Source organism: Dermacentor variabilis, chromosome 3 (assembly GCF_050947875.1).
Source record: "Dermacentor variabilis isolate Ectoservices chromosome 3, ASM5094787v1, whole genome shotgun sequence".
Taxonomy (NCBI): Eukaryota; Metazoa; Arthropoda; class Arachnida; order Ixodida; family Ixodidae; genus Dermacentor; species Dermacentor variabilis.
The window spans coordinates 206,626,842-206,653,569 of NC_134570.1; the positions used below are offsets into that span (position 1 = coordinate 206,626,842).

Here is a 26,728-nt window from a genome sequence, read left to right on the forward strand (position 1 = left end):
ATAAGCTCATTACCGTTTTTATATTGTAGGACGTTCTGCGCAAGCCTAATGGTAGGTGCATGAACGAGTAGGCTCGATTACCACCTCGCGTCAATAAAAAAATACATGGGAAATGGGCATACGCCCTCACGCAATGCCGATTATTACGCTTGTATTTATTGGTTTTCCTTAGATTTTACTCGATGTAGATGTTTCATAGGTAAAGATCATTTAATGCTTTCAGCAGCAAGAAAAATATACTTGAGGACAGGATCGATATGCCATTGGCAAGGAAATTAAGGAGCAGATGCTTACCCAGCGAGTCGAGCGGAACATGGTGAGGTCCAACGGATCACCAACTAACTCTCCGTCCACGGAGGTCAACGTATGGCAGGTCGCCATGGCAATGACCATAGGGCTGCGCGCGGGAATCTTACGTGGGTCTCCAATGGGTGCCTCAAACCTGCGTAGAAATTAAGTTCATTGGTTGTCTTACTAAATTAACAATGTAAACCTAAAGGCTTAAAATTACCATATTATATGTAGTATAAAGTTTGTAAACAGGGATGAAGTGCCTCAGATGTACGTATATACCATGGGCGCTGCGAATGTTTCCGAATGTTGTTATAATGCACTTTGACAAACAAAAATCAGCCACAGGCATCGCATTGGACAGTACGGTTGGGTAGCAAAGGTAAGCATGCAAGCAAGCGAACCCAAGCGCGAAGCGCTCTCACGGCACTTCTGCACTAGAAAATGGACGAACACCTAAAATAACGATGTAAATTTATGCAATGTGGAAACTGAAGAAAACTAGAAGATCAATACAAATAAAATAAAACAAGCTATTTACCATACGAATGCCCCTGAAGACCCGGTGTTAATTTGTGTGGATAGCGCAGTGACCGCGCTGTCACGCAGGTCGGTCTGTGGAAGGAATTCTTGATTTGCGGTCGGTTGAAAAGCAAGACAGGCTCCGGACAGGCCGCCATTGGAATATGAACCTGGCAACGTTTAACGCTAGAACGTTATCTAGTGAGGCGAGTCTAGCAGTGCTATTGGAGGAATTAGAGGGCACTAAATGGGATATTATAGGGCTCAGTGAAGTTAGGAGGCCGAAAGAAGCATATACAGTGCTAAATAGCGGGCACGTCCTCTGTTACCGGGGCTTAGCGGATAGAAGAGAACTAGGAGTCGGATTCCTGATTAATAAGAATATAGCTGGTAACATACAGGAATTCTATAGCATTAACGAGAGGGTGGCAGGTCTTGTTGTGAAACTTAATAAGAGGTACAAAATGAAGATTGTACAGGTCTACGCCCCTACATCCAGTCATGATGACCAGGAAGTCGAAAGCTTCTATGAAGACGTGGAATCGGCGGTGGGGAGAGTGAAAACCAAATACACTATACTAATGGGCGACTTTATTGCCAAGGTAGGCAAGAAGCAGGCTGGAGACAAGGCAGTGGGGGAATATGGCATAGGCACTAGGAATAGCCGGGGAGAGTTATTAGTAGAGTTTGCGGAACAGAATAATATGAGGATAATGAATACCTTCTTCCGCAAGCGGGATAGCCGAAAGTGGACGTGGAGGAGCCCGAACGGCGAGACTAGAAATGAAATAGACCTCATACTCTGCGCTAACCCTGGCATCATACAAGATGTGGACGTGCTCGGCAAGGTGCGCTGCAGTGACCACAGGATGGTAAGAACTCGAATTAGCCTAGACCTGAGGATGGAAGGGAAGAAACTGGTACATAAGAAGCCGATCAATGAGTTAGCGGTAAGAGGGAAAATAGAGGAATTCCAGATCAAGCTACAGAACAGGTATTCAGCTTTAACTCAGGAAGAGGACCTTAGTGTTGAAGCAATGAACGACGATCTTGTGGGCATCATTAAGGAGTGTGCAATGGAAGTCGGTGGTAACTCCGTTAGGCAGGATACCAGCAAACTATCGCAGGAGACGAAAGATCTGATCAAGAAACGCCAATGTATGAAAGCATCTAAACCTACAGCTAGAATAGAACTGGCAGAACTTTCGAAGTTAATCAACAAGCGTAAGACAGCTGACATAAGGAAGTATAATATGGATAGAATTGAACAAGCTCTCAGGAGCGGAGGAAGCCTAAAAACAGTGAAGAAGAAACTAGGAATTGGCAAGAATCAGATGTATGCTTTAAGAGACAAAGCCGGCAATATCATTACTAATATGGATGAGATAGTTCAAGTGGCTGAGGAGTTCTATAGAGATTTATACAGTACCAGTGGCACGCCCGACGATAATGGAAGAGAAAATAGTCTAGAGGAATTCGAAATCCCGAAGGTAACGCCGGAAGAAGTAAAGAAAGCCTTAGGAGATATGCAAAGGGGGAAGGCAGCTGGGGAGGATCAGGTAACAGCAGATTTGTTGAAGGATGGTGGACAGATTATTCTAGAGAAACTGGCCACCCTGTATACGCAATGCCTCATGACCTCGAGCGTACCGGAATCTTGGAAGAACGCTAACATAATCCTAATCCATAAGAAAGGGGACGCCAAAGACTTGAAAAATTATAGACCGATCAGCTTACTGTCCGTTGCCTACAAAGTATTTACTAAGGTAATTGCAAATAGAATCAGGAACACCTTAGACTTCTGTCAACCAAAGGACCAGGCAGGATTCCGTAAAGGCTACTCAACAATAGACCATATTCACACTATCAATCAAGTGATAGAGAAATGTGCAGAATATAAGCAACCGTTGTATATAGCTTTCATTGATTACGAGAAAGCGTTTGATTCAGTCGAAACCTCAGCAGTCATGGAGGCATTACGGAATCAGGGTGTAGATGAGCCATATGTAAAAATACTGGAAGATATCTATAGCGGCTCCACAGCCACCGTAGTCCTCCATAAAGCAAGCAACAAAATCCCAATAAAGAAAGGCGTCAGGCAGGGAGATACGATCTCTCCGATGCTATTCACAGCGTGTTTACAGGAGGTATTCAGAGACCTGGATTGGGAAGAATTGGGGATAAAAGTTAATGGAGAATATCTTAGTAACTTGCGATTCGCTGATGATATTGCCTTGCTTAGTAACTCAGGGGACCAATTGCAATGCATGCTCACTGACCTGGAGAGGCAAAGCAGAAGAGTGGTTCTAAAAATTAATATGCAGAAAACTAAAGTAATCCTTAACAGTCTCGGGAGAGAACAGCAATTTACAATAGGCAGCGAGGCACTGGAAGTCGTAAGGGAATACATCTACTTAGGGCAGGTAGTGACGGCGGATCCGGATCATGAGACGGAAATAATCAGAAGAATAAGAATGGGCTGGAGTGCGTTTGGCAGGCATTCCCAAATCATGAACAGCAGGTTGCCGTTATCCCTCAAGAGAAAAGTATATAATAGCTGTGTCTTACCAGTACTCACCTACGGGGCAGAAACCTGGAGGCTTACGAAAAGGGTTCTACTCAAATTGAGGACGACACAACGAGCTATGGAAAGAAGAATGATAGGTGTAACGTTAAGGGATAAGAAAAGAGCAGATTGCGTGAGGGAACAAACGCGAGTTAATGACATCTTAGTTGAAATCAAGAAAAAGAAATGGGCATGGGCAGGACATGTAATGAGGAGGAAAGATAACCGATGGTCATTAAGGGTTACGGACTGGATCCCAAGGGAAGGGAAGCGTAGCAGGGGGCTACAGAAAGTCAGGTGGGCGGATGAGATTAAGAAGTTTGCAGGGACGGCATGGCCACAATTAGTACATGATCGGGGTTGTTGGAGACGTATGGGAGAGGCCTTTGCCCTGCAGTGGGCGTAACCAGGCTGATGATGATGATGATGATGATGAAAAGCAAGAGGTTTGAACATTGCCCAATTTAGGACGGCTTTCAAAAATTGCCATAAGCTTCCCGGGTGATACTTTGGCGTTAAATGGCATGAGAATGCACTTTTGGGCCGGTGGTGCTGCCGCACAGGTCGTTTGGTTTAACCAACTCACCCATTCATCAAGCTTTTTCGAGGCTTGCGTTCCTGCCCTTCTCTATATGCATGTGTGGCAACTCTATGCACCAAAAATAGATATTGTTCTCCCATCCTGTGTGCCACTTCAAACACCTGCTTTGGGCAGACCATCGTATCGCCCTGAAAAAAAAAATGATGGTGTTGAGCTGTTGGCCGCCTTTCGCAGGTCATGCAGGCCGCCCTTTTCCAGGTTCGTAAGAGGGCGGCTTTGTTTGGGGTAAAGATGAACGCCAGCGTTCCTGGATCTGGTTTAGGTTTTGGGTGATCCTAATAGTAGTCGTGTGTGCTCGCGCGAGGTACGCCATATTGCTTCCGGCTATGCTTCCCACGGCTGCCTTTAGCCGCTCACGCTTGAAAGAGCGTGGAACCTACTTCGGGGATGCATTTGTGCCTGCAGAAACAAAATCCAGTGCAATGCGGTGGAAATGTCAGCAGTGCAACTTCAGACTGCGCCCATCGTGAGGGTACCTAGAAGATCTAGAAATTGCTTAGGAGAACAAGCAATCCCTTCGGAGGTAAATATTCTCTCTCCTATCTTCTCTGCTATTTTGCAGAATTTGTAAAGTGTCACAATGTTGCGCAAAGTCTAATTTCTCGGAGCCTGATAATGAAGTACGCTAACGCAAGTTCAGTATTAAGGAATGGTTAGTTTTATGGAAGCATCTGCGGAAGTGGGAATATACAGGAATGTGATCTGGAGAGCACTGCAATTTTATCTTGATAAATACACCTTTGTCGTGATGAACCAATAAATAACCTTCATCATTTTTCAGACTTCATACAACTTAAAATCAGAAAGGTAAGTGAAACCATGACAGAAAGAAACAGGTAAGAGTATTACGTGTTTATATTTGCTGGGAAACTATTATTAATAAATTAAAGAAATACTTTAATATCGTTCTAAAGTACGCTGTGTCAAAGATAGGAGCTATATTTTAAACAATTACTGTACGTCTAACGATATAAACTCAATAGAAACATTATTTGGCATGTTCTACTTGATCACATTACTGGGAGGCATATGACAGCACCCGAACATACGCCAGTAGACCAGACTAATAGCAATAAAGTGCTTGTCGCGGATGGCCTTATGCGCAGTCGACCTATGAAATAATAGTTCGATCGATATATTTATAGCTAAAACAATGTTTAAATCATGTTAGACATCCTGAAGGCACATTATAGCTATCAGAAACGCCGTATTGAGCTGCCGACGAATAATGATGGGCATCTAAGGCTCTTTAGAGCAATCCGAAATGTCGCGCACGTGAGCTGCTATGCTGTACGCCATTCTATAACATTGTATGAAACATGTATTTTCTATTGGGGGATGTGGTAGCTAGTCAAACTTGTTCTTTAGCTTCTGCTTCTTCCTTTGGTCGTCATATATTGCCGTGGAAATACAGTTATGCTGAGAGGCGTTCTGGTTTAATTGAGGTAATAGAGCGCCGTGGCGAGATGTGCCACCACTCAGGCAATGCAGGCACAAAGCTTCTACCAGCTTGTCATCGCGCTCTTCCTCGAAGCAGTACATACTACTGACTCATCTCCAGTACAATTATCTCCCGGCGAAATAGAACTTCCTATAGTTGAAGACTGGGCATGCTGGTATAGCATGCAATATGTTGGATTGTGAGAAAATTTTGTTGAGACACACAGAAGACAAAGACACACGAAGGGTGTGTGTGTGTTTCTCTTCTGTGTCTCCAGCAAAAATGTTGCGCAATCCAAAATCTAGAAGAAATGGAGCCGTGCTGGCCAATTAAAGGCAGGATAGTAGAGGTGGGTCGAAGAGAGGCTTCAACCGCTAAACATACAAGATTTCGCGCTCCCGGTGGCGCGTATACGAAGGAGGCTCGAGGGGTTCCATCATATAGTTCACAGGAGACGTTTGCTTAACCACACGGTGTGGACCCTGGTACTTGGAAACGAGCTAGGGTGAAAGCCTAGGGCTGGCGGCGGGAATCCAAAGCCAGACTAGTTAGTCAGGAGCATAGAGTGAAGGAGAGGGGAGAATATCCCGACGGTGCTTCAGTCGCCGCTGATCTTCCGAAGTAAATCTGCTGGCGAGCTTTCGGTGGTCTTCGCGTGTTCAGCAGCTTGGGACAGGGTAGTAGCCTCCGTTGTGTCCGGGCGATACGGAAGGATAGTATCCATCGTGCAGGAAGGCTCGCGTCCGTAAAGAAGAAAGGACGTGGGAAATGCCTTAGAGCTTTGCACTACGATATTATAAGAATACATCATAAAGGGTAGAATGCAGTCCCAACTGGTCTGGTTAGCTGCGACCTGCATGGTCAACATGTCACCAAGAATGCGGTTAACGCGCTCAGTCATCCCATTATTCTGCATGTGGTATGTGGCAGTCATCCGGTGAATTACGGAACATTCCTTGAGTAGGGCTCGTACAACGTCAGAGAGAAACGCAGCATCCGTCCTTCAGCAATTCTCTGGGGACTTTTTGGAGTAGTGTGATGTGGAACAGCAGGAGCCATGCAAAATCACGCCCCGACGCGTGGGGCAGAAGCGAAATTTCCTTGTAGCGCGTAAGATAGTCTATTGCCACAATCACCCAAAAGTTGCCCTCTGAAGTACTTGGAAACGGCCCATAGAGATAAACTCCGACGTGGTCGAGTCCAGGGCCGCACAATGTTTGCTGTGGAGCACTTTCGGGACGTTGATGATTCTTGTGGCGTTGGCACGCGAGACAGGAGCAGGCATACCGGCGGACGAATCGACACATGCCACGCCAAGGATAACGAAGGCGTGGATGCGTCTATGTTTTTAGTACTCCTGCTTGCGCGCATTGCGGGTCGTCGTGAAACGCAGTACTTATGTGCAAGTGCAGACGCCGTGGGCTCACGAGTAACCATTGGCGGCCGTCCAAGAGGCAGTTACGGCGGTAAAGGAGCCCGTAACAAACAACGAAGCGGTGTGCTTGACGACGCAATGCACGGCCAGGACAAGGCGCTGACAGATGCGACAGAAAAGTCAGCATGGTAACAATCCATTGATCCTTCTGCTGCTCCAAAAGCATGTTCTTAGCGATTAGGGAGGACTTGCGTATTGCTAATTTTGGAGTGTTAGGGTGGCCTGACACAGGGGAGCAAGACTGGCATCAGCGTCCAAATGTTTACGGTCGGAACTGTACAGCACTCGATTATTGTACTCTTCGAAGAGGAGCGCGCATCGATTGAGACAACCTCAAGGATCTTTAAAGAACGATAGCCAGCAGAAGACATGACGGTATGCTATGACGTTGAATTGGTGGCCGTAGAAGTAAGGACGGACTTCAGTTAGGGCCCAAATGATAGCGAAGCATCCTTTTTCTGCAAAAGAATAGTTGGCTTTCGCTTTCGTGAGTGCGCGAATGGCGAAAACAACGACTTACTTCCTGAAGATAGCTTTTAATTGAGCAACAACAGCGCCACTGCGTACGGCATTGGCATCGGTGAGCATTTGGACCGAAATGCAAGAGGATCGGGGGAGAACTTAGAAGACGACGTAGCATCGCAAATGAGGCATTGCATGCAGGCAACCAGCGCGAAACGTCGGAGTTTCCTACGAGAAGCTGCGTGAAAGATTTTATCACGATGGTGAAGTTGATGACGAAACGTCGAAAGTATCACCACAGTCTGATGAAGTTGCGGAGTTTTTTTATAGTCTGGTCGCGGGAACTTGGCGACAGCTTAGAGTTCTGTCGAATCAGGGAGCCCATCAGCTTCCGAAATTTCGTCGCTAAGGATTACGAGCTGCCGGGCCACAATGTGCCCGTTTCTTAACTTGAGCTGGAGTCTAGCATCGGCGAGGCCAGTGAGTACACGTTCGAATTAAAGCAGGTGAGAAGGAAAGTCCTGGATAAAGATAAACATGTCATTGAGGTAACAAAGGCATGACTGCCATTTGAAACCCTAGAGGATGTTATCCACCATTCTTTCAAATGTGGCAGGCGCATTACAGAGACCAATAAGCATCATAATAAATTAATATCAGCCGTCGGGCGCGAAGAATGTCGTTTTCGAGAGCTCTCCTTGATACATCAGGAGTTGTCAGTAACCGGATTCAGCGCCTTGAAGACAGTCCAGTGCGTTGTAGACACGGGGGAGATGATAAATATCTTTCCTGGTTATCGTGTTGAGTCGTCAATTGCACAAAAACAAATGGCGCCATTCACTTTTTTTACTAGCGCTAATGCAGAGACCCAGGAATGTTGCGCAGGTCGTGCCACACAAATTTGGAGCATGTCTCCTACGTTCTCGTCAACGAAGTGGCGATCCGTCGCGGACACATGGTATGGGAGTTGGCGCAGTGGCGCATGGCTGCCGGTGTCGATGTGATGAACCACTTCTAGGTACGTCCTAAACATTGTTGCTGGTCCGAAGAATTACGAAATTGGTGTAAGGGTTTACGATATGCACGCGATGATTTTAAGTGAGGTTAAGATCAATAGACCTAGCAACTGGTCTGCCACATAGCAGCTCAGATGTGAGGACTGTTGCAAATCTGATCGGGGACAGCTGCCGCCACCGTGGCACATCTGATCAGATTGAGGTCTAAGTTGATAGCGCAACAAACAGGGTGAGAGCGTAGGCTTGATGAACTTCTGCAAACACCTTGATATAATTTGTACAAATACGTGTGAATTAAAGATCCACTCAAAGATAAGCGCTCCTTTACGTCCCACCTCTCTTCTTGCTGTTGTACTGTCACAATGGTGAAACTCAAGCAGCAACCACTAATATATAGTGGCGAGTCTCCTCGTAGTGAAATAGGACAACGCTGCATGAGCATGAGTACAGATATTTCATGTTTGTATTACACAATACACTATTAAGACAACAAGAATATGAAATCTTATTATTAAAAAACCATTTCCTAAGGCGACTGGTTCAAGATACCCCAATAGATAAAGCGGAATGACTTGGTCAATAGTAATTTTGCAAAAAATAAACTCGTACATGAAGCGCTCCGGTATGTTCTTGTATGTTGCTTGCATTCTTCTCCCTCGTGCCTGATGAAAAATGACAACCCACTTCTCTTGCAGCAAAAGACTCGAGCCTTCTATCTAAGCAAGCCAGATGAAACTTACGTCTTTTGCTTGGCCACAAGGATACCCCAAAGGTCCAGTCCTTCATCTGTAAGGGTTCCTGTCTTGAAAACAAAATTTAAAACAACATGTTATTTAAGCTGACGAAAAATACCGCGGATAACTGTGAGCTCTGACAAGCAGTCACTTCGTATACGCAATAGACTTTATAAAAAAAAAACATTTTAAAAACTATTCATTCCCACTTCTGTAAAATACCCAAGATCAATGCTACGTTTCTTGAAGTCCGTGGCCAACTGCACCTGTATCTGTACCTGGTCGCGTGAGCATGCACTATTTCTTTATTAGCTCCTCCTACTCTTTCTACTCAGCTTACTTGTGTCCTTATCCATAACCATGCAGTGTCAGGTAGGTAGCAGAGCTCTGTTTCGGCTAGCTTTAATTCGGTATCTCTCCCACACTCTTTGTATTATATACAGCGTGGTCAAGAGCAATGTGCGTGCGAGTTAATGAGATTCATGCAGCATAGTAGAGTGAAAATTTGAAGTGGTATAAGCATAGAGCACGCAGATAGAATTTCGTGGCCGCTAAAACGCTATCTTTTTATTTATTAATACTGTTAGCTCTCTCGGGGTTACAGGGCGGGTTCAATAAATAAAAATAAAGAAGAAACATATGCAAGCGTACCTACGTAAAGCATTTCATACATTATATGCATATAACAAGAGCACAGTAATTTTCTAACACCGACTCTGATCACGCACCAGCTTACTTTCTTGCCAAGTTATAATACAGCGCGCAAGTTGCTATTATGGATTTAGGATAGGTTTCTTAGTATACATAGAAACTAAAGAACTCAATGAGCTAGAGAAAAGTACATGAACCGGAGAGCCGGTACGAACACGCAGTACAGAAAAATCAACAAAATATAAAAAAATTCAAGGGACACTTAGTTGTGTCTACGTGGATGAATGTGAAAGAATTGCGACCACCACGCGATGCCTAAGATCTTTCAGTCGTTGAGTAACTAGTTTTGGGACATCCACCAAAGGTCGTGGGTTCGACTCCTAACAAATGTAATAGTCTCGAGTGTCTTAATTACCTCGACCTTAATTAACTATTCCAACAATAACATCAAATGTCGTGGGCTAGACTACCACCAAAGGTCGGTGGTTCATAGCCTTTTCGGACAACAACAAGTTTTCCTTCGCATGAGCCATGTAATGGTTTCGCAATGATAAGGAAGAATTATATCTTCAAACCGAACCACGGAATCCTAATGTGTGCATAGCAATGAACTCCACTCCTCTATTGTCTTTGGAAAGGACAAAAGCTCTTATTTGGTACCATGGGTATAGAGTGTTTGTTATGCCTACCTTGTAGCATACTAGGCGACTATCGTTTTGTGTAGATGCTTGTATATTCATTCAAAGAACTATTTCTCAGTAAAAAGAAGAATTTTCACCTTGCTGTAGATTTCCCCTATCTGGAGGTACAGGCAAGGTTCACTCGACCGACATATCACTTACGGAGTCCGAGAATTCGTACCTGATACCTGGCTGTTCTCCTTTGCAGATTTTCTATTTTACCGATATCAGACTTGCTGTGCTTGTCCCTTACGACAAACGCGTATTCTAACGTTGGCCGGACAAGAGTTAAACATGCCGTAAGTTTGGCTTCAGTGGATGTAAGTATTATTTCCTTCACAAGAGCCATACTTTATTTTCTGCTTTGCTGCTCAAGTTGTGAATATAAATATTTCAGCTAAGATTACCGTATATATGTAGATCCAAATATTTAACATGCCGCACACGTGCTTGCTGATGTCCATTTGTTTGTCTCATGATCCCGATTCGCCGTCACTACATGTCCTAAGTAGATGTATTCCCTTACCACTTACAGTGCCTCGCTACCTATTCTAAATTGTTGTTCTCTTCCGAGACCATTAAACATTACTTTAGGTTTCTGCAGATTAATTTTCAGACCCAATCTTCTGCTTTGCCTCTCCAGGTCAGTGAGCATGCATCGCAATTGGTCCCCTGAGTTACTAAGCAAGGCAATATCATCAGCAAATCGCAAGTTACTAAGGCATTCTCCATTAACTTTTATCCCCAATCCTTCCGAATCCAGGTCTCTGAATACCTCCTGTAAACACGCTGTGAATAGCATTGGAGAGATCGTATCTCCCCGCCTGACGCCTTTTTTTATTGGGATTTTGTTGCTTTCTTTATGGAGGACTACGGTGGTTGTGGAACCGCTATAGATATCTTTCAGTATATTTACATACGGCTTGTCTACACCCTGATTCCGTAATGCCTCCATGACTGCTGAGGTTTCGACAGAATCAAACGCTTTCTCGTAATCAATGAAAGCTATATATAAGGGTTGGTTATATTCCGCACATTTCTCTATCACCTGAATGATAGTGTGAATATCGTCTATTGTTTAGTAGCCTTTACGGAATCCTGCCTGGCCTTTTGCTTGACAGAAGTCTAAGGTGTTCCTGATTCTGTTCGCGATTCCGTTTGTAAATAGTGAGTAGGCAACTGACGGTGAGCTGATCGGTCTATAATTTTTCAAGTCTTTGGCGGCCCCTTTCTTATGGATTAGGATTATGTTACCGTTCTTCCAAGATTCGGGTAATCTCGAGGTCACGAGGCATTGCGTATAGAGCGTGGCCAGTTTCTCTAGAACAATCTGCCCACCATCCTTCAACAAATCTGCTGTTACCTTATCCTCCCCAGCTGCCTTTCCCCTTTGCATAGCTCCCAAGGCTTTCTTTACTTCTTCCGGCGTTACCTGTGGGATTTCGAATTCCTGTAGACTATTCTCTCTGCATTATCGTCGTGGGTGCCACTGCTACTTTATAAATCGCTATAGAGCTCCTCAGCCACTTGAACTATCTCATCCATATTAGTAATGATATTGCCGGCTTTGTCTCTCAAAAAGCATACCTCTGATTCTTGCCCATTCCTAGTTTCTTCTTCACTGCTTTTAGGCTTCCTCCGTTCCTGAGAGCATGTTCAATTCTGTCCATATTATACTTCCTTATGTCAGCTGTCTTACCCTTGTTGATTAACTCCGAAAGTTCTGCCAGTTCTGTTCTAGCTGTAGGGTTAGAGGCTTTCATACATTGGCGTTTCTTGATAAGATCTTTCATCTCCTGCGATAGCTTACTGGTATCCTGTTTAACGGAGTTACCACCGACTTCTATTGCACACTCCTTAATGATGCCCACAAGATTGTCGTTCATTACTTCAGCACTAAGGTCCTCTTCCTGAGTTGTAGCCGCATACCTTTTTGTAGCTTGATCTAGAATTCCTCTACTTTTCCTTTTACCGCTAACTCATTGATCGGCTTCTTATGTACCAGTTTCTTCCGCTCCCTCCTCAGGTCTAGGCTAATTCGAGTTCTTACCAATCCATGGTCACTGCAGCGCACCTTGCTGAGCACGTCCACATCTTGTATGATGCCAGGGTTAGCGCAGAGTATGAAGTCTATTTCATTTCTATTCTCGCCGTTCGGGCTCCTCCACGTCCACTTTCGGCTATCCCACTTGTGGAAGAAGGTATTCATTATCCGCATATTATTCTGTTCCTCAAATTCTACCAATAACTCTTCCCTGCTATTCCTAGTGCCTATGCCATATTCCCCCACTGCCTTGTCTCCAGCCTGCTTCTTGCCTACCTTGGCATTGAAGTCACCCATCAGTATAGTGTACTTTGTTTTCACTCTACCAATCGCCGATTCCACGTCTTCATAGAAGCTTTCGACTTCTTGGTCATCATGACTGGATGTAAGGGCGTAGACCTGTACGACCTTCATTTGGTACCTCTTATTAAGTTTCACAAGAACTGGCACCCTCTCGTTAGAGCTATGGAATTCCTGTATGTTACCAGCTATATTCTTATTAATCAGGAATCCGACTGCTAGTTCTCGTCTCTCCGCTAAGCCCCGGTAGCACAGGACGTGACCGCTTTTTAGCACTGTATATGCTTCTTTTGGCCTCCTAACTTCACTGACCCCTATTATATCCCATTTACTGCGCTCTATTTCCTCCAATAGCACTGCTAGACTCGCCTCACTAGATAACGTTCTAGCGTTAAACGTTGCCAGGTCCATATTCCAATGGCGGCTTGTCCGCAGCCAGTGATTCTTAGCACCCTCTGCTGCGTCGCAGGTCTGACCGCCGCCGTGGTCAGTTGCTTCGTAGCTTCTGGGGACTGAGGGCCGAGGTTTGATTGTTTTTTTTATATAGGAGGTTGTGGCCCAGTACTGCACCAGGGTGGCCAATCCTGCTATCGGTTCTGGTCACAGGGATCAGGCCACACTCCAGGCCTCTTTATGCAATTTTATCAACACGCGGATTTTTTTTTAATCCGGTGGGAAACTGCGTGTCACCAGGACTCAAAGCATGGGCTTCTTGCACGCGAGGCGGGTGTTCTACCTTTACGCCCCCGCTGCGCCTAGTGCATGGTAATATGGGGGCTGCTTATCCGCTGCATACGTAATATTGGTTGTAGGACGGCAATAAGCAGATGATATTGCCCAGTCAATCTCACCTGCTCTCCAAGATCGGACTGCCGACGTTGTATGCTTGACAATATTCTCTAATCACAAATATTGTCGCGCCACTGTTGTGAACATTGCTTCGTACACTGGATATGTGGGCCCGAACGGTTTTTAAGTTTTCGACAACCAATAAAGGGCCCCTCACCAGGTGTGGCCATTTTGAGCTGACAAGCGTAGAGCATACATTGCGGGATAACGATCGTGTCTGCAAAGTATTACATCCCTACGCGCCGCGGAAGGATTTGAAATTTCAAACCGAACGCCGTTTTTCCTTCCCCTCGTGGCCGCCGCGCTCCAAGTGGGAGGATGACGTACTCGTGTGGCTGCGCCCACGTACTGGCGTCCGCAGTGTGATGTCGCTCGTGGTTACACGTGACTTTGGAAATTATTCAAGACACCTGTTATCTGTGCAATCTGTTGCTTGAATTGATGAACTGATTTTTAGAGAAATAATAAAATACACAAACAGAATGTTTGCGCGTTTTTGTTTTAGATTGCACCAAGGCAAGGGAGATGTACTTCCGCTTCGTGTGCTTGTGGCCACGCTCGTGCGTTCACGTGTGCAGGTACCGAAACTATGCCATTTTTCTACCGTGCTCCAGCGCATGATCATGCTCTGCGATCCGCTTGTGCTGCCTTAGTATTCGTGTAGCACTGAATTATACCGCTAGCCATGTTTCCTCGTGCACATCGCGGATACAACAGCTCGCCGTCACGGAAGTGGGCATCGCCGAAAAAAGAAGCGAGAAGATAAAGAAAGTGAAGCTGGGGCCCGTGACGTATGTGTAACGCGATCCTCGAGGTGCAGCATGGGAGAACGCAGGGAAGGAATTTCGCTTGCGAAGCTGCACGGAGCGAGTGGAGAGAGCGTCTCGCTTGGCAGTGGAGCCCGCCTGCTGAAATCATGGGTTCAGGGCACTGAAATATTTCAACTCGGCTATTAATGAGGTGATTTGAAAATTTTTTGCACCAGAACGCTCCCTAGAGGATACGTAACAAATTCTCCCGTATAAGCAAAATTTGCTATGGGGCCTGGTGAGGGACCCTCTAGGAGAAGCTTTAGCTAGGAGTTCCTACAAAAATACATGAAAACGGTGAAATTCCTTTCTTCAGCATCAAGCGCACCGAATGTGATGACATTTGTTGCATTTGGAGGAAAAGTTAGCATTCGTTTACTTTATTAGAAAATACTTTTTATTCAGTCCATACCTTTTTAAAGAAATTATAATTTGTAAAACAGAAATAACTCAAGTATCACGTTACAATTATGTATGCGTGGTATATATATATATATATATATATATATATATATATATATATATATATATATATATATATATATATATATATATATATATATATATATATATATATATATATAAGTGGTATATGGTATATACCACTTATATGAGTGGTACCTGTTAAAATATCTACATCGGGCTAAGTTAATGTATTGTACGACGCTTTAAAACATGCTGTCATCTGCGACAAAGCGGATAACGGAACTAAGCGCAAGATTCCGTTCGAAGCTCGAATATATGTATACATTGTTGTAAGTAACAGAAACATTATTCGGTGGACGCTGAAGACAAAACGAGCACCTCGGCGCCACCAGCTCCACGGGCGCGGCACATGAGCTGACGTTCTCGAGCTTAGGCTGTTTTTCTGACGTTACAACATCTTGAAAATACATCCCATTATAATATCTGTATCCATGCACATATATGTGAAATATACCTTTTCCTGTCAGTATTTTTCTATCTTTGCTGAATATCATTCCTTCTTGGCTAGGAACGAAAGTCCTGGCAGCAAGCATTCTAATGCATACATAAAAAAATAGAACGTAATAAGTGGCACAGCTAATCAGAAGGCTGGAAATTATGGCACGAATAATGGAAAGGTTGGCAAAAACTAATGGACATACCATTGCATACTTGCGGACAACTTTCTGTGGCAGTGAAGGGAAAACTACAGAGGCAAAGCGCGCACTGAAAAGAGTCCCGTGCTTTCAACCACGTTAATCGAAGCTGGGGAAGTAAAAACAAGCACCTTATCGGCAACAGTTAAAGAAGATAAAACCCAATATTGAATGAAAATGTTTACTTATTTTGCGGCTTTTCCCTTCCGCGTCTGGGCAAACGTGAAACCTTCGCACGTAGAAGCTGTGTCCATTCAGCGTCTGTTCCGTGCAACCGAAAGAACTGTCAAAAGCTGGCGGACTACTTGGCGCGGTAACACATGTGCAGGAGCTCCGCCCCCGTAGCTTTCCCTTCATTGCCACAGAAATTTGTCCACGAGTGTAGCTGGCTGCATGCGAGTATTGGGGATACACGTGATAATCGACAATGGCTAATACAGCGTTGCCAGTGAATAGCACTCGTCGGCGCAGCGAACGTAGGGCTACGTGCGGCCCAGAATAGAATGTCAACATTGGCGCAATGCATTGCCAAGGGAGCGCTTCCGAGTGAAGGCCCATATTTCTGACAGGTGTTGCCGGCGTTGGGCCATGGTTGGTCCAACGGCGGTGTGCTGCCTGGGCTATAGTCGATCGTAATACAAGAAATAGTTGTGAGACGGCAGTCACAGGGTCCGTTAAATCAGACTTTCCCAACAAGAACTACGTATGGCCTCCATGAATAAGCATAAGATTACTGTCCATCTCACAAGAGCAGTGGCTGAGCCATTTTGTAGTATATTTCGTGTTGTAATTCTGGCGCTGAAGCTCTGTGCGATTGACAATAAAATACACGTACTAAAGCGATCCTTTGAACGCTCGGGTCATTTTCACCACCAATAAATTTATGCATAATTTTCGCACAACTTAGCCTTCAATCTCGGTGACGCTAGGAGTTTGAATTTAGGAACGTGCTTCCCTTGACGTCATGACATTTCTGCACTCTACCGGCCAGGCCCAATCTCAAACTGTGGTGCGATGTGCAGTCTCATTTAACATTCCTTCGTTTTGTTCACTTCTGCTGGTTGACACCGAGCCTGTGCGCACTGAAGGATTCACGAGGCCCAGTGGATGGCATGCGCGTATTTTCTTAGTAGAGTGGCGAGTTTGAACAATAGCGGTGGACAAGAAAAATACCCAAACGGCATTGCAGTCATTTAGGCGCACATATTAAGCCTTCCATACCTTAGTACGGAAACCTCCATTGCGGTTAGGCCCGCTGACGTCAATTGTAAAACATTCGTTGCTGCTCTCCTGCCACAAGAAAGCTCTGAGACTACCTTTACGCTTCCTTTCTTTGCTCCTTTCTGAGAACGACGGCTTTTTGGCAAGCCTTGCCCACGTGACGCTCGTGTGTGCAGGTGAAATTACTTTCTACTGGTGGGCTTGCAGGCGAGAAGATAACGGCGGCTGCTAGCTTCGGTAAAGTTGGGGCTTTCGGCAGATATACGAAGTACCAGTAGAGTACTATGTCTATGACCTGCGAGATGGTGCAGGGCGCGTTACTTGGCGCACGCGCCGCCGATCTCCAAGCCATGCGCAGCTATAGTCGGTGACAACCTAAGAATTCAATACAAGTTTTGCTCACAAAAGCACAGTGCATATGGCCCTCACCTCTGAAAGAGAACCGAGCTTGCTGGCGCCCACTCACAGCCTATGACCTTCCCTTGCGAGCGTAAACGCTAGGATAATCGGAAAGTAAATGCTCGTTCATGAATACTTCGTTTAGCGCAAAACAACAGACACAAGAAAGACGACCCCCCCCGCCCCCCCGAGGACAAGGCGCTACTCTCAACTTGAGTTGAGAGTAGCGCCTTGTCCTGGTCGTCTTTCTTGTGTCTGTTGTTTTGCGCTAAACGAAGTATTCATGAATTCGCACCAACTAGCCCGCCAACGCATTGTGCTATATGCTCGTTGTTTGAAGCAAAAGTAAACTGTTATCTTTGGCTGAACAGCGATATCAGGATCAGCCATGAAATTTGCCAAGACGTTCAGGTTTTATCCTTAACCCAGTGACACAAAGAGATGTGTACAGAGAAACCAGACGTTTTATCAATCAATCAATCAATCAATCAATCAATCAATCAATCAATCAATCAACCAATCAATCAATCAACCAATCAATCAATCAATTTCTTGTATTTTACAAACAGACAAACGAGCGGCGAACGAACCCACAAGACTGCTTAATGTAACGAAAATCAGCAAGTTTAATTTGCTGGCGCATCTACGAAAATTTTTTTTGATTCCGACAGCGTACATACATCCTTTTGTTCTTCTTAGGTCATCACGGACAAAAGTACATCCTCTCTCGTTAAATTTAAGGGAACTAAACATTCAGAACTAATTTAAGGAACAGCTTGCAAGCGTCAGAAATACGTCGCTGCTGAAACAACATGACAGAAACCTAAAGCAGATGCGACTATTAGTTTAGAACGACAGCGCTAAAACAGTGCAACGCGGTGACTTCATATATCCGAAGCGGTTGGCACCCCCTTTGGTGGGTGCTGCCATGTCCCGTTCGGCAAGGTGTGCTTACTTGCGTTAGCGTGGAATGTAAATCCAGAAAGAAATGTGCATGTTTATTTAATAAATACTTCAGATGAAAAATACTTTTCGAACGAACTTTCCTTTGCTGAATAAAGACGTTCGCATGAGATCTATGACGAACACCCTTGAAGCCAGAAGCGTGGCATCCGTTCCTTAAATAGCGCGAGTGTTCCTTCCGTGAGGACGGGCGATCCATGCATCTTTCGCGGTTCGGATGCACGAAGGGCTCCTCACATAAGGTTCGTATGTGACCGAAGAAAAGGGAGCTTTGATAATTTAGCCATTATCTGTTGTTTTGCGACAAGCCTACTTGCCTTGTCGAAGCAGACTACGTCGACGTTTCCGGCAATATTGATCCTGTGCGGGCTGACGCAGTAGATTGAGGCGCGTCGTAGCCGCTTCTGTGCATACACTGATGCCACTGTCATGGCGGCTGGTAGCGCAGGCGGCACGGCGATGGTGACGATGTCCAGGGCACGAAGCACAGTCTCTCGTAAGCTCACCTGCGTCGAGATGTAGTACAGTTCGAGCTTGCATTCTATCGCAAAATTAGGACCAGTCGGTGGTTGTTCGCAGCGAGCAGTTCACCTTTATTCTGAATGGGTGTACAATTGTCGATGCGGGTATCTCTCTAATGTGAACTTGGTGACCCCACAAACTAACAGGTAACTGCCATAAGTTCTTCATATTTTACACATATTGTAACCAATCATTCCAGGCGAAGTCGCATAGTGATCAGGTGAAAGGCTTCCAAATGAGGGGCCAATGGCCGGTTGCTAATTCTCGTCTGTAGCGCTGCACAGCCCTGGAAATGCTAGACCACTTGGTGATCTGTCGCATGTTGAATCGATATATGCATAGATCATGTATATAAGCATATATATTCCTTGTTCGTACTCTCCTGAGCTTTATTCGTTTACCTACTTAGTTGCTTTACTTACTTTACTCACTCACTCACTCACTCACTCACTCACTCACTCACTCACTCACTCACTCACTCACTCACTCACTCACTCACTCACTCACTCACTCACTCACTCACTCACTCACTCACTCACTCAGCTTGGACGAAAGGCCAGGAGCAGCAACAGGCGGGACCCAAAGCCACACGAGTGAGTCGATGGGGAAGGGGTGAGGGGGTGGGCTGAGGTCATGACGCTCTTTTTTGCGGCGCTGCTGAGCAGACGTCAAAGAACGGGCTACTTGTCGGCATTTCTCGGCATACTGAGCGACCGTAGAAACAGGTTAGCATTCGGCAGGGTCCGGCCGCTACGGGAGGACTGTATCAATGGTGCTGGAGGGATGGCGGCGGTAAAGCAGAAAGAATGATGAGAATCCGGTAGTTGGCTTGAGAGGCAGTGTTATATGCGTACGTGACGAATGGAGGCACAAGATCCCAGTTGGAGTGGTCAGACGTAACATACATTGATAGCATGTCACCAAGAGTTCTGTTGAATCGTTCTAGTAAGCCATTTGTCTGTGGATGATAAGCAGTAGTAATGCGGTGAATAATTTGGCATTCAGATAGGAGTCACTGCACGACGTCTGAGAGGAATACACGACCCCGATCGCTCAGCAGTTCACGAAGTGCGCCATGGCGGAGAAAAAAGTTGTTTAGAATGAACAAGGCCACGTATTTTGCTGATGCGGCCGGCAAGGCGCCGGTGTCAGCATATTGTGTCATATGATCTACAGCGAGAACAATCCATCGGTTGTCAGCACCAGTATATGGAAGAGGCCCGTATAAATCGATGCCGACACGGTCAAATGGCCGAGCTGGGCAGGGAAGTGGCTGGCGAGGTGCGGTGAAGAGATGCGGACACATTTTCGTCGTTGGCAGGCAATGCAGGAGCGTACGTATTTGTGGACGAAGTTGTACATCCCTCGCCACCAATAAGCCGTGTGTAGGTTTTTGACACTCCGCCGTGACCACACTTCGGGTCAGAGTGAAAAGCGGAGCATAAATCTTGTCGAAGGTGGCGGTGCACTACCAAGAGCCATGTGCGGCCGTCATTGTGGTAGTTGCGGCGGTATAAAAGTCCGTCGCGGATGGTGAAATGCTGCGCCTGTGGGCGTAACGCTCGAGGAGCCGAAGCTGCCGGAGGATTTGACAAAAAATCTAATATCATGATGATCCATGGGTCTTTTTGTTGCTCCGAGGCCATGTCCAGGATGTCATGTGGTGAAATATCATGTGCGTAGGCAGAATTACTGCTGTCTGGAGTAACTGGGAAGCGCGAGAGGGCATCGGTGTCAGAGCGTCTGCAGCCAGAGCGATATACGACACGGATATCATATTCCTGGATTCGGAGGGCCCGCCGAGCGAGGCGGCCCAACGCGTTTTCGAGGTTAGGCAATCAGCAAAGAGCGTCATGATCCGTCACCACGTCAAAGGGTCGGCCGTAGAGATATGGGCAAAATGTGTGAACAGCCCATACGATCGCCAGGCACTCTTTTTATTTTACTAAGTCATTGGCCTCAGGTTTTCTGAGGGCACGACTGGCATAAGCGACCACGTATTCAGCATTAGTGTTCTTGCGTTGTGCGAGCATGGCACCAAGGCCGACACCACTGGCGTCAGTGGGAAGTTCGTAGGTGCGCTTCGATCGAAATGGCGCAAGATTGGCGGAGACGTGAGTAGGCGACGAAGAGTCGTAAATGCATCATCAGAGGATTCTGACCAAGTCGAAAGTTCATTGTTGCCTAGAAGTTGGTTTAGTGGTGCGATCACATTAGCGAAATTGCGAACAAAACGTCAAAAATATAAGCATAGGCCAATGAAGCTGTATGGTGCTTTTAAGTTAGTGGGCTTTCGAATTTCGGATACGGCGCGAAGTTTAGCAGGATCAGGAAGAATGCCTCCATATGAGACAACGTGGTCTAAAATAGTCAGTTCTCGGGCTGCAAATAGGCACTTTTTTAAGTTATGCTGGAGACCAGCATTCCGAAGAGAGGTCAAAACTTGATGTAAACGGCGAAGACGGGCTGCGAAATCAGGGGAAACGACGACAACATCGTCGAGGTAGCAGAGACAAGTATGCCACTTCAGGCCGCGCAGGATGCCGTCCATCATGCGTTCAAAGGGGGCGGGCGCGTTGCACAGACCGAACGGCATTACAGTGAATTCATACAAGCCCTCTGATGTTACAAACGCAGCCATGGGCACCTGTCAGTAGCCAGTGCGCAGATCTAAGGACGAAAAAAACTCTGCTCCTTGCAAACAGTCAAAAGCCTCGTCGATACGCGGCAACGGGCGTATATCTTTTCGGGTAATCTTGTTAAGCCTTCAATAATCAATGAAAATCGTATGGCGCCGTCCTTTTTTTACCTAGGACGACTGGTGATGCCCAGGGACTACTAGAAGGCTGGATGACACCGCGTTTAAGAATATCGTTCACCTGGTCACTAATAACGCGTCTTTCAATCGTCGATACTCGGTAGGGACGCTGTCGAATAGCTGCATGGCTCCCAGTGTCGGTAGTGTGCGAAACAGTCATTGTGCGGTCGAGTGATGTTGCAGGGCAGTCAAAACAGGAAGAGAAGCCTTGGAGCAAGTGAAGAAGTTCGTCGCTCTGCGTCGTTGTAAGGTCAATGGCAATAGCTGGCGTAAAAAAAACGCGGCAGTCAATGAGGAGGCGATGCTTCGAGAGTGGCAAGATAAGTTGGAGTCGTCCATCGTGCCAAATATTGAAGATGAGGCCAGTAGCTCGGCTATGGCGATGCTTTCACGGCGGCGTAAAGTAGTTGGTACGGCCGATGGGTTTCACACGCACACTACAGAGGCGCCAATTTTGAACTCGAGGACGGCGAACGGCAGTGGTAGCGAACGGCGGCGAACGAAGAGTAAAGACGGAGCGAGGAGTACTGTGCCGTCATCTACTGAGTCACAAGAGATACTGACAAGAGCGAAAGACCAGGCATGTATAACGGTGTCTTCTGAAACGGCGATATTGCGACAAAGGTCCCTGCGGTCAGTGATATCAGTCGAAAACTGATACAGCGCGATTTCGGCGCGGGCGCATTCAATTACCGCATCATGTATGGAGAGAAACTCCCAACTTAATATGACGTCATGTGAACATGATGGCAACACGATGAATTCAATGATATTGTAACGCATAGTTGAGTGACGGTGCTTTAATCACTTTACCTTGGGAGAAATTGTGCCCGACAAACAGCTGAATGGGAGCCTCACTAGAACGTCCCGTCTTTTCGCAGGATACCCACACCTCTTCTTCTTCCCTCGTGTCCCCCGCTGATCACACGTTGCTCCCATTGCGCGTGCTTTGCGAGCCCGTGCTGCCCGTTTCACTGCCGTTATATTTCGCAGGTAGCAGTAAGCAACTGGACGGACGCAGGAGGCGGCTGGCGCGCGTAATTTGAAGTCATCTTGTGTCAATGTCCCCCTTCCAAGAGTGCATCGTCCCGATGCTCATACAGAGGGCGGTGTTTTCTAGACTGTCATGAACTCGCAATGCTTGTAGGCGGAAGCAGTTATTGCCTGTCGCAGTACCGCTTCATTCGGACGACATGGACGATTTCTGTTCGATGCCGCCGTCGTGATGAGGTTACTTGACCTTCTGTAGCAACTTCGTAGTTCAAGGGACTAATTCGGCTAATTATCCTGTGCGGGCCAAAATGACGACGAAGAAGCTTCTCGGATAGGCCTTGCATCCGTACGGGAGTTCACACCCACGCTTTGTCTCCACATGCACACGGGACGTCTCTTTGTCGAAAGTTGTATCGGAGAGCGTCGGTTTGCTGTTGCTGCTGAATGCGGTGTCGCGTCAGCCACCGTGCTCCTTCAGCTCTTTATGTGAAGTCGCTGACGTCATTGTCATTTTCGGAGGTGTCATCTACTGACAGCATTGCATCTAAGGTGACGGTCCGGCCAAAAACGAATTGGAAAGGTGTCATTTGAGTCGTCTCTTCCACAGCGGTATTGTACGTGAACGTTGCGTACGGTACACTCTTAGAAAAATTTACACCCTTTGGGGCGTATCTTGTCCCACAACAATAATTGTCATCTGTCTTGCCCGCGTTTCCTTTCTTTAACGCTGCGAGCCCGGTACTTCCCAGTCACGAACGGCACGCGCGTTATCAGTGTGACGCAGCATTCTCGACAGGAAAGTAGGGAGCGCCGAGTTTTCAAGAAAGGAAACGCAAGCTAGGCAGATGACGATTATTGTTGTGGGACAAATATACACCCCAAAGGGTGCAACCGTTTTAAGAGTGCAGTATCCTGCCCCATGTTCAGTGCTCCATATCCACGTATATTGACAACATATCAGTCAGCGTTCTTTTAAGTCATTCAGTCAGTCCATTTGTCTGCGGATGATATGGGGTGGTTTTTCGGTGACTGGTGTGCGTCAATTTCATAACGGACTGTGTCAAGTGGGCAGTAAATATGGTTCCTCGGTCTGTGATGAGAACTTTAAGAGCGCCATACCGTAGTACCCTGTTAGTGACAAAACAATCAGCTACTTCACTGGCCGTTCCCTTGACAAGAGACCCTGTCTCGGCATATCGAGTTAGGCAGTCAGTGGCAACTACGATCCAACGCTTTCTTGATGATGATGTGGGAAAAGGGCCAAGTAACTCCATTCCCACCTGTGCGAATGGAGTTTCCGGTGGCTGTATCGGTTGTAGGAGACCATATGGCTTGAATGGTGGTATTTTACGTCTTTGGCAGTCCCGTCATGTTCTTACGTAGTGTTGCACAGAATTCAATACCATTGGCCAGTAATACTTCATGCGGATGCATGCAGATGTTCTGCTCACTCTTAAATGTTCTGCTGGTGGGTCGTCGTGGCATACTTCCAAAATCTGGAGTCGTAACTTTGAAGGTACGACGATCAGAAATGTCTCTGCACTATGTTCAAAATTTCGTTTGTACAGGACATTATTTCTCAGGACGAACGACGACAAGTTGCGGACAAATGCTCGTGGAATGGCGACAGGGTGTCCTTCTATGTAATCAATGAGCAGGCGTAACTCCGTGTCAGATCGCTGATGCTGAGCCATTTGCGATGTTGTCACAGCTCCTAGGAACGGGGGATCCTGTCCATTTTCCCTAAGCGTAGATTCCGTGTATTCAATCGGTTCACGTGACAAGCAAACAGCATCACTGTGCTTCTGACCGAACTCACTGATTCGTCGACAATTATCCGATGTTTGGCAATAGATGTCCGCCGGACTTTCGATGACATTGTAAAAAATTCGGCGAATTCTCTTACGAGGGTCTCCATTTGCTCCTTCTGTCTGGGCGATAGACCTGGTTTGATGTCGATGGCTGCAAGGACAGAATCTGCATCTTGGAATTTCCATGTTGAAATCTCTGGAATGCTCAGGTCTGTAACTTGGACGAAGTTATTAAGGCTGGCAATAACAGTTCCCTTCGCGACATGTTGCACCTCATTTCCAAAATTAGTGAGGAAAACGTTGGCACATCCACCACGTAGCTGAACAACGCCTCTTGCCACGCATATCCCCTTTTTGAGTAGGAGACTTGTGTTGCTGTCTGCAATTCCTTCGCAGTCACTGAACGTGTGGCTTCTGACTGCGACGGCTACGCTGGATCTCGGAGGAAGCATTACGTCGTCATCGGCAATGTAAAGGGTGTCGAACTTTTCTTCAGTGTTGAACGCTACGACAGTGTGCTTTGTTAAAAAGGAAACTCATGATTGCCGCAAGTTGATTACAGCGCCATTATCTTGCAAGAAGTCCATGCCAATAATCAAGTCTCTTGAGCACTCGAGAAGGAAGATAAAGCTAGCGACGTACGTGATGCCTCGCATTCCTATTCTGGCCGTGCACTTGCCAGTGGAGTCGATGAGGTGTCCTCCTGCGGTGCGAACTTGTGGCCCTTTCCAAGGAGTCGGCACTTTCTTCGCTTTCCTGGCAAGCGCACTACTTATTACCGAGTAATCTGCATCTGTATCCACTAACGCGCTCACTTCGTAACCGTCAACGAACACACATAAATCGGAAGCAACGTCGCTCTTGGGGAGCTGGTTTCAGAGTCCCTCGTCGTCGTTCGGAGTCATCGATGGAGGTTCTTCTCTTTTTGCTTCGGCAGCGACCTTACCTGCCGAGGTCGTTGACTCTAGTTTTCCCAACGCGGGCTCTGCGAACGGCGTCTTGGGGAGCTTTAAGATGGGCGGGGGCTCGGTGACCGATGCTTATATGGCGCTGTTCATCGAGGTTAGTGTTGCTGGTAGGCCTATGAGGAGGTTTGATGTGTGGACAGGTACTCTTCGATATCAAAGAGGCGCTCACCATTTCTAGGGCAAGGTGCGTTCACAAGAAAACCACGAAACCCTGCCTGGTGATAGTGGCACATTCTGTACAGGTGGCCAGCCTCACCACAGTGGTAGCAGAGGGGTATTTGGTCAGGAGTGCGCCATACATCAGCCTTCCTGAATCTTCTCTGGTGTGGCGGCAGCATAGCTCGAGGCATCGAGCTATTCATAGAGGAAGTGGCTTCAACGTCAGCACGTCCGGGAGTTTGCCGCAGCACATCGGCATATGAGACGTTCGGTTGGCGCAGTAGTGGTGCTTGGGGCTGCGCACTGAGCTCTGGTTCCCGGACCACTTGTCTGACCTCTTCACGAACCAGGTCTGCAAGCGAAGAGGGCGTTGGAGCGTTCTGGTCAAGCCGTAGCCTCTGAAGCTGTTCTAGCAATACAGATCGCACGAGATCTCTTATGACCACGCTCTTTCCGAAGACGGCTGGAACTGCATCTACACAGGTGGTGTTCATCTCCCAGTTGTACATCCTTGATCGCTGTTGCAACGTGATTTCCATTGTTGTCACATCTGAACGAAACTCAGCGACGGTGCGCGGTGGGCTCCGAACCAACCCGGCGAACAGTTCCTGTTTTACGCCCCGAATTAGATGGCGTAGTTTCTTGTCCTGGCTCATGTTCGGATCAGCTCGGCGGAATAGGCGGGATATGTCTTCTACATTCATGGCCACGCTTTCGTTGTTACGCTGGTTTCTTGCTTGCAGGGCAGCTTCGGCCTTGTCCCTGCTGTCGGTACTCGGGTAAGTTGCCAGCAACTTCCGGCGAAAAGCATCCCACGACGCAAATGTCGATTCGTGGTTTTGAAACCACGTTTGTGCGCTGTCCTCTAACGCGAAGTAAACGTTTCGTAGTTTGCGTTCTCCGTTCCATCTATTAAACTCAGCGACACGCTCAAAGCGTTCCAGCCAGTGCTCTGCGTCTTCAAATGTGTCACCGTGGAAAGGCTCTGACGTCATTGGCGAGTTGACTACGATGTGAGTTGGCGCGGTTTGAGTTGTCATCTCGGTAGCGTTTCCGCTAGCAGGTGCTGACGCTCCGATAGAATCCGGCAAACGGAAAAACTGAGGGGCCTCATCACGTAGGCGACGACTTCTGCGTTGGTGAACAGGAGTCAATTCGATGGGTCCAAGTTGCCGTGCGCCCGGGCTCCTTTCTTTGACTCGAGAAGGGCTTTAAATCATAACCCACACCTCCATCAGACTTGTAACGTACAGTTTGTGACGGTGCTTTAATCATTTTACCTTGGGCGAACTTATGCCCGACAAACAGCTAAACAAGTGCCTCACTAGAACGTCCAACAGTCTTTTCGCAAG

The 26,728-nt window shown here is 46.7% G+C and overlaps 1 protein-coding gene across 1 annotated transcript in view; it reads right to left on the bottom strand.

Annotated features, from left to right (window-relative positions):
* Nucleotides 1-26,728, bottom strand: part of LOC142576609 (polyamine-transporting ATPase 13A3-like) — a 296,153-nt gene that overhangs the window by 111,411 nt on the left and 158,014 nt on the right. Inside the window, exons 13-15 of the mRNA XM_075686810.1 lie at nucleotides 18,423-18,611; nucleotides 9,075-9,136; nucleotides 295-442 (exon numbers count right to left, since the gene is read on the bottom strand). Coding sequence (XP_075542925.1) covers nucleotides 295-442; nucleotides 9,075-9,136; nucleotides 18,423-18,611 — 399 coding nt within the window. The remainder of the gene's footprint in view (nucleotides 1-294; nucleotides 443-9,074; nucleotides 9,137-18,422; nucleotides 18,612-26,728) is intronic.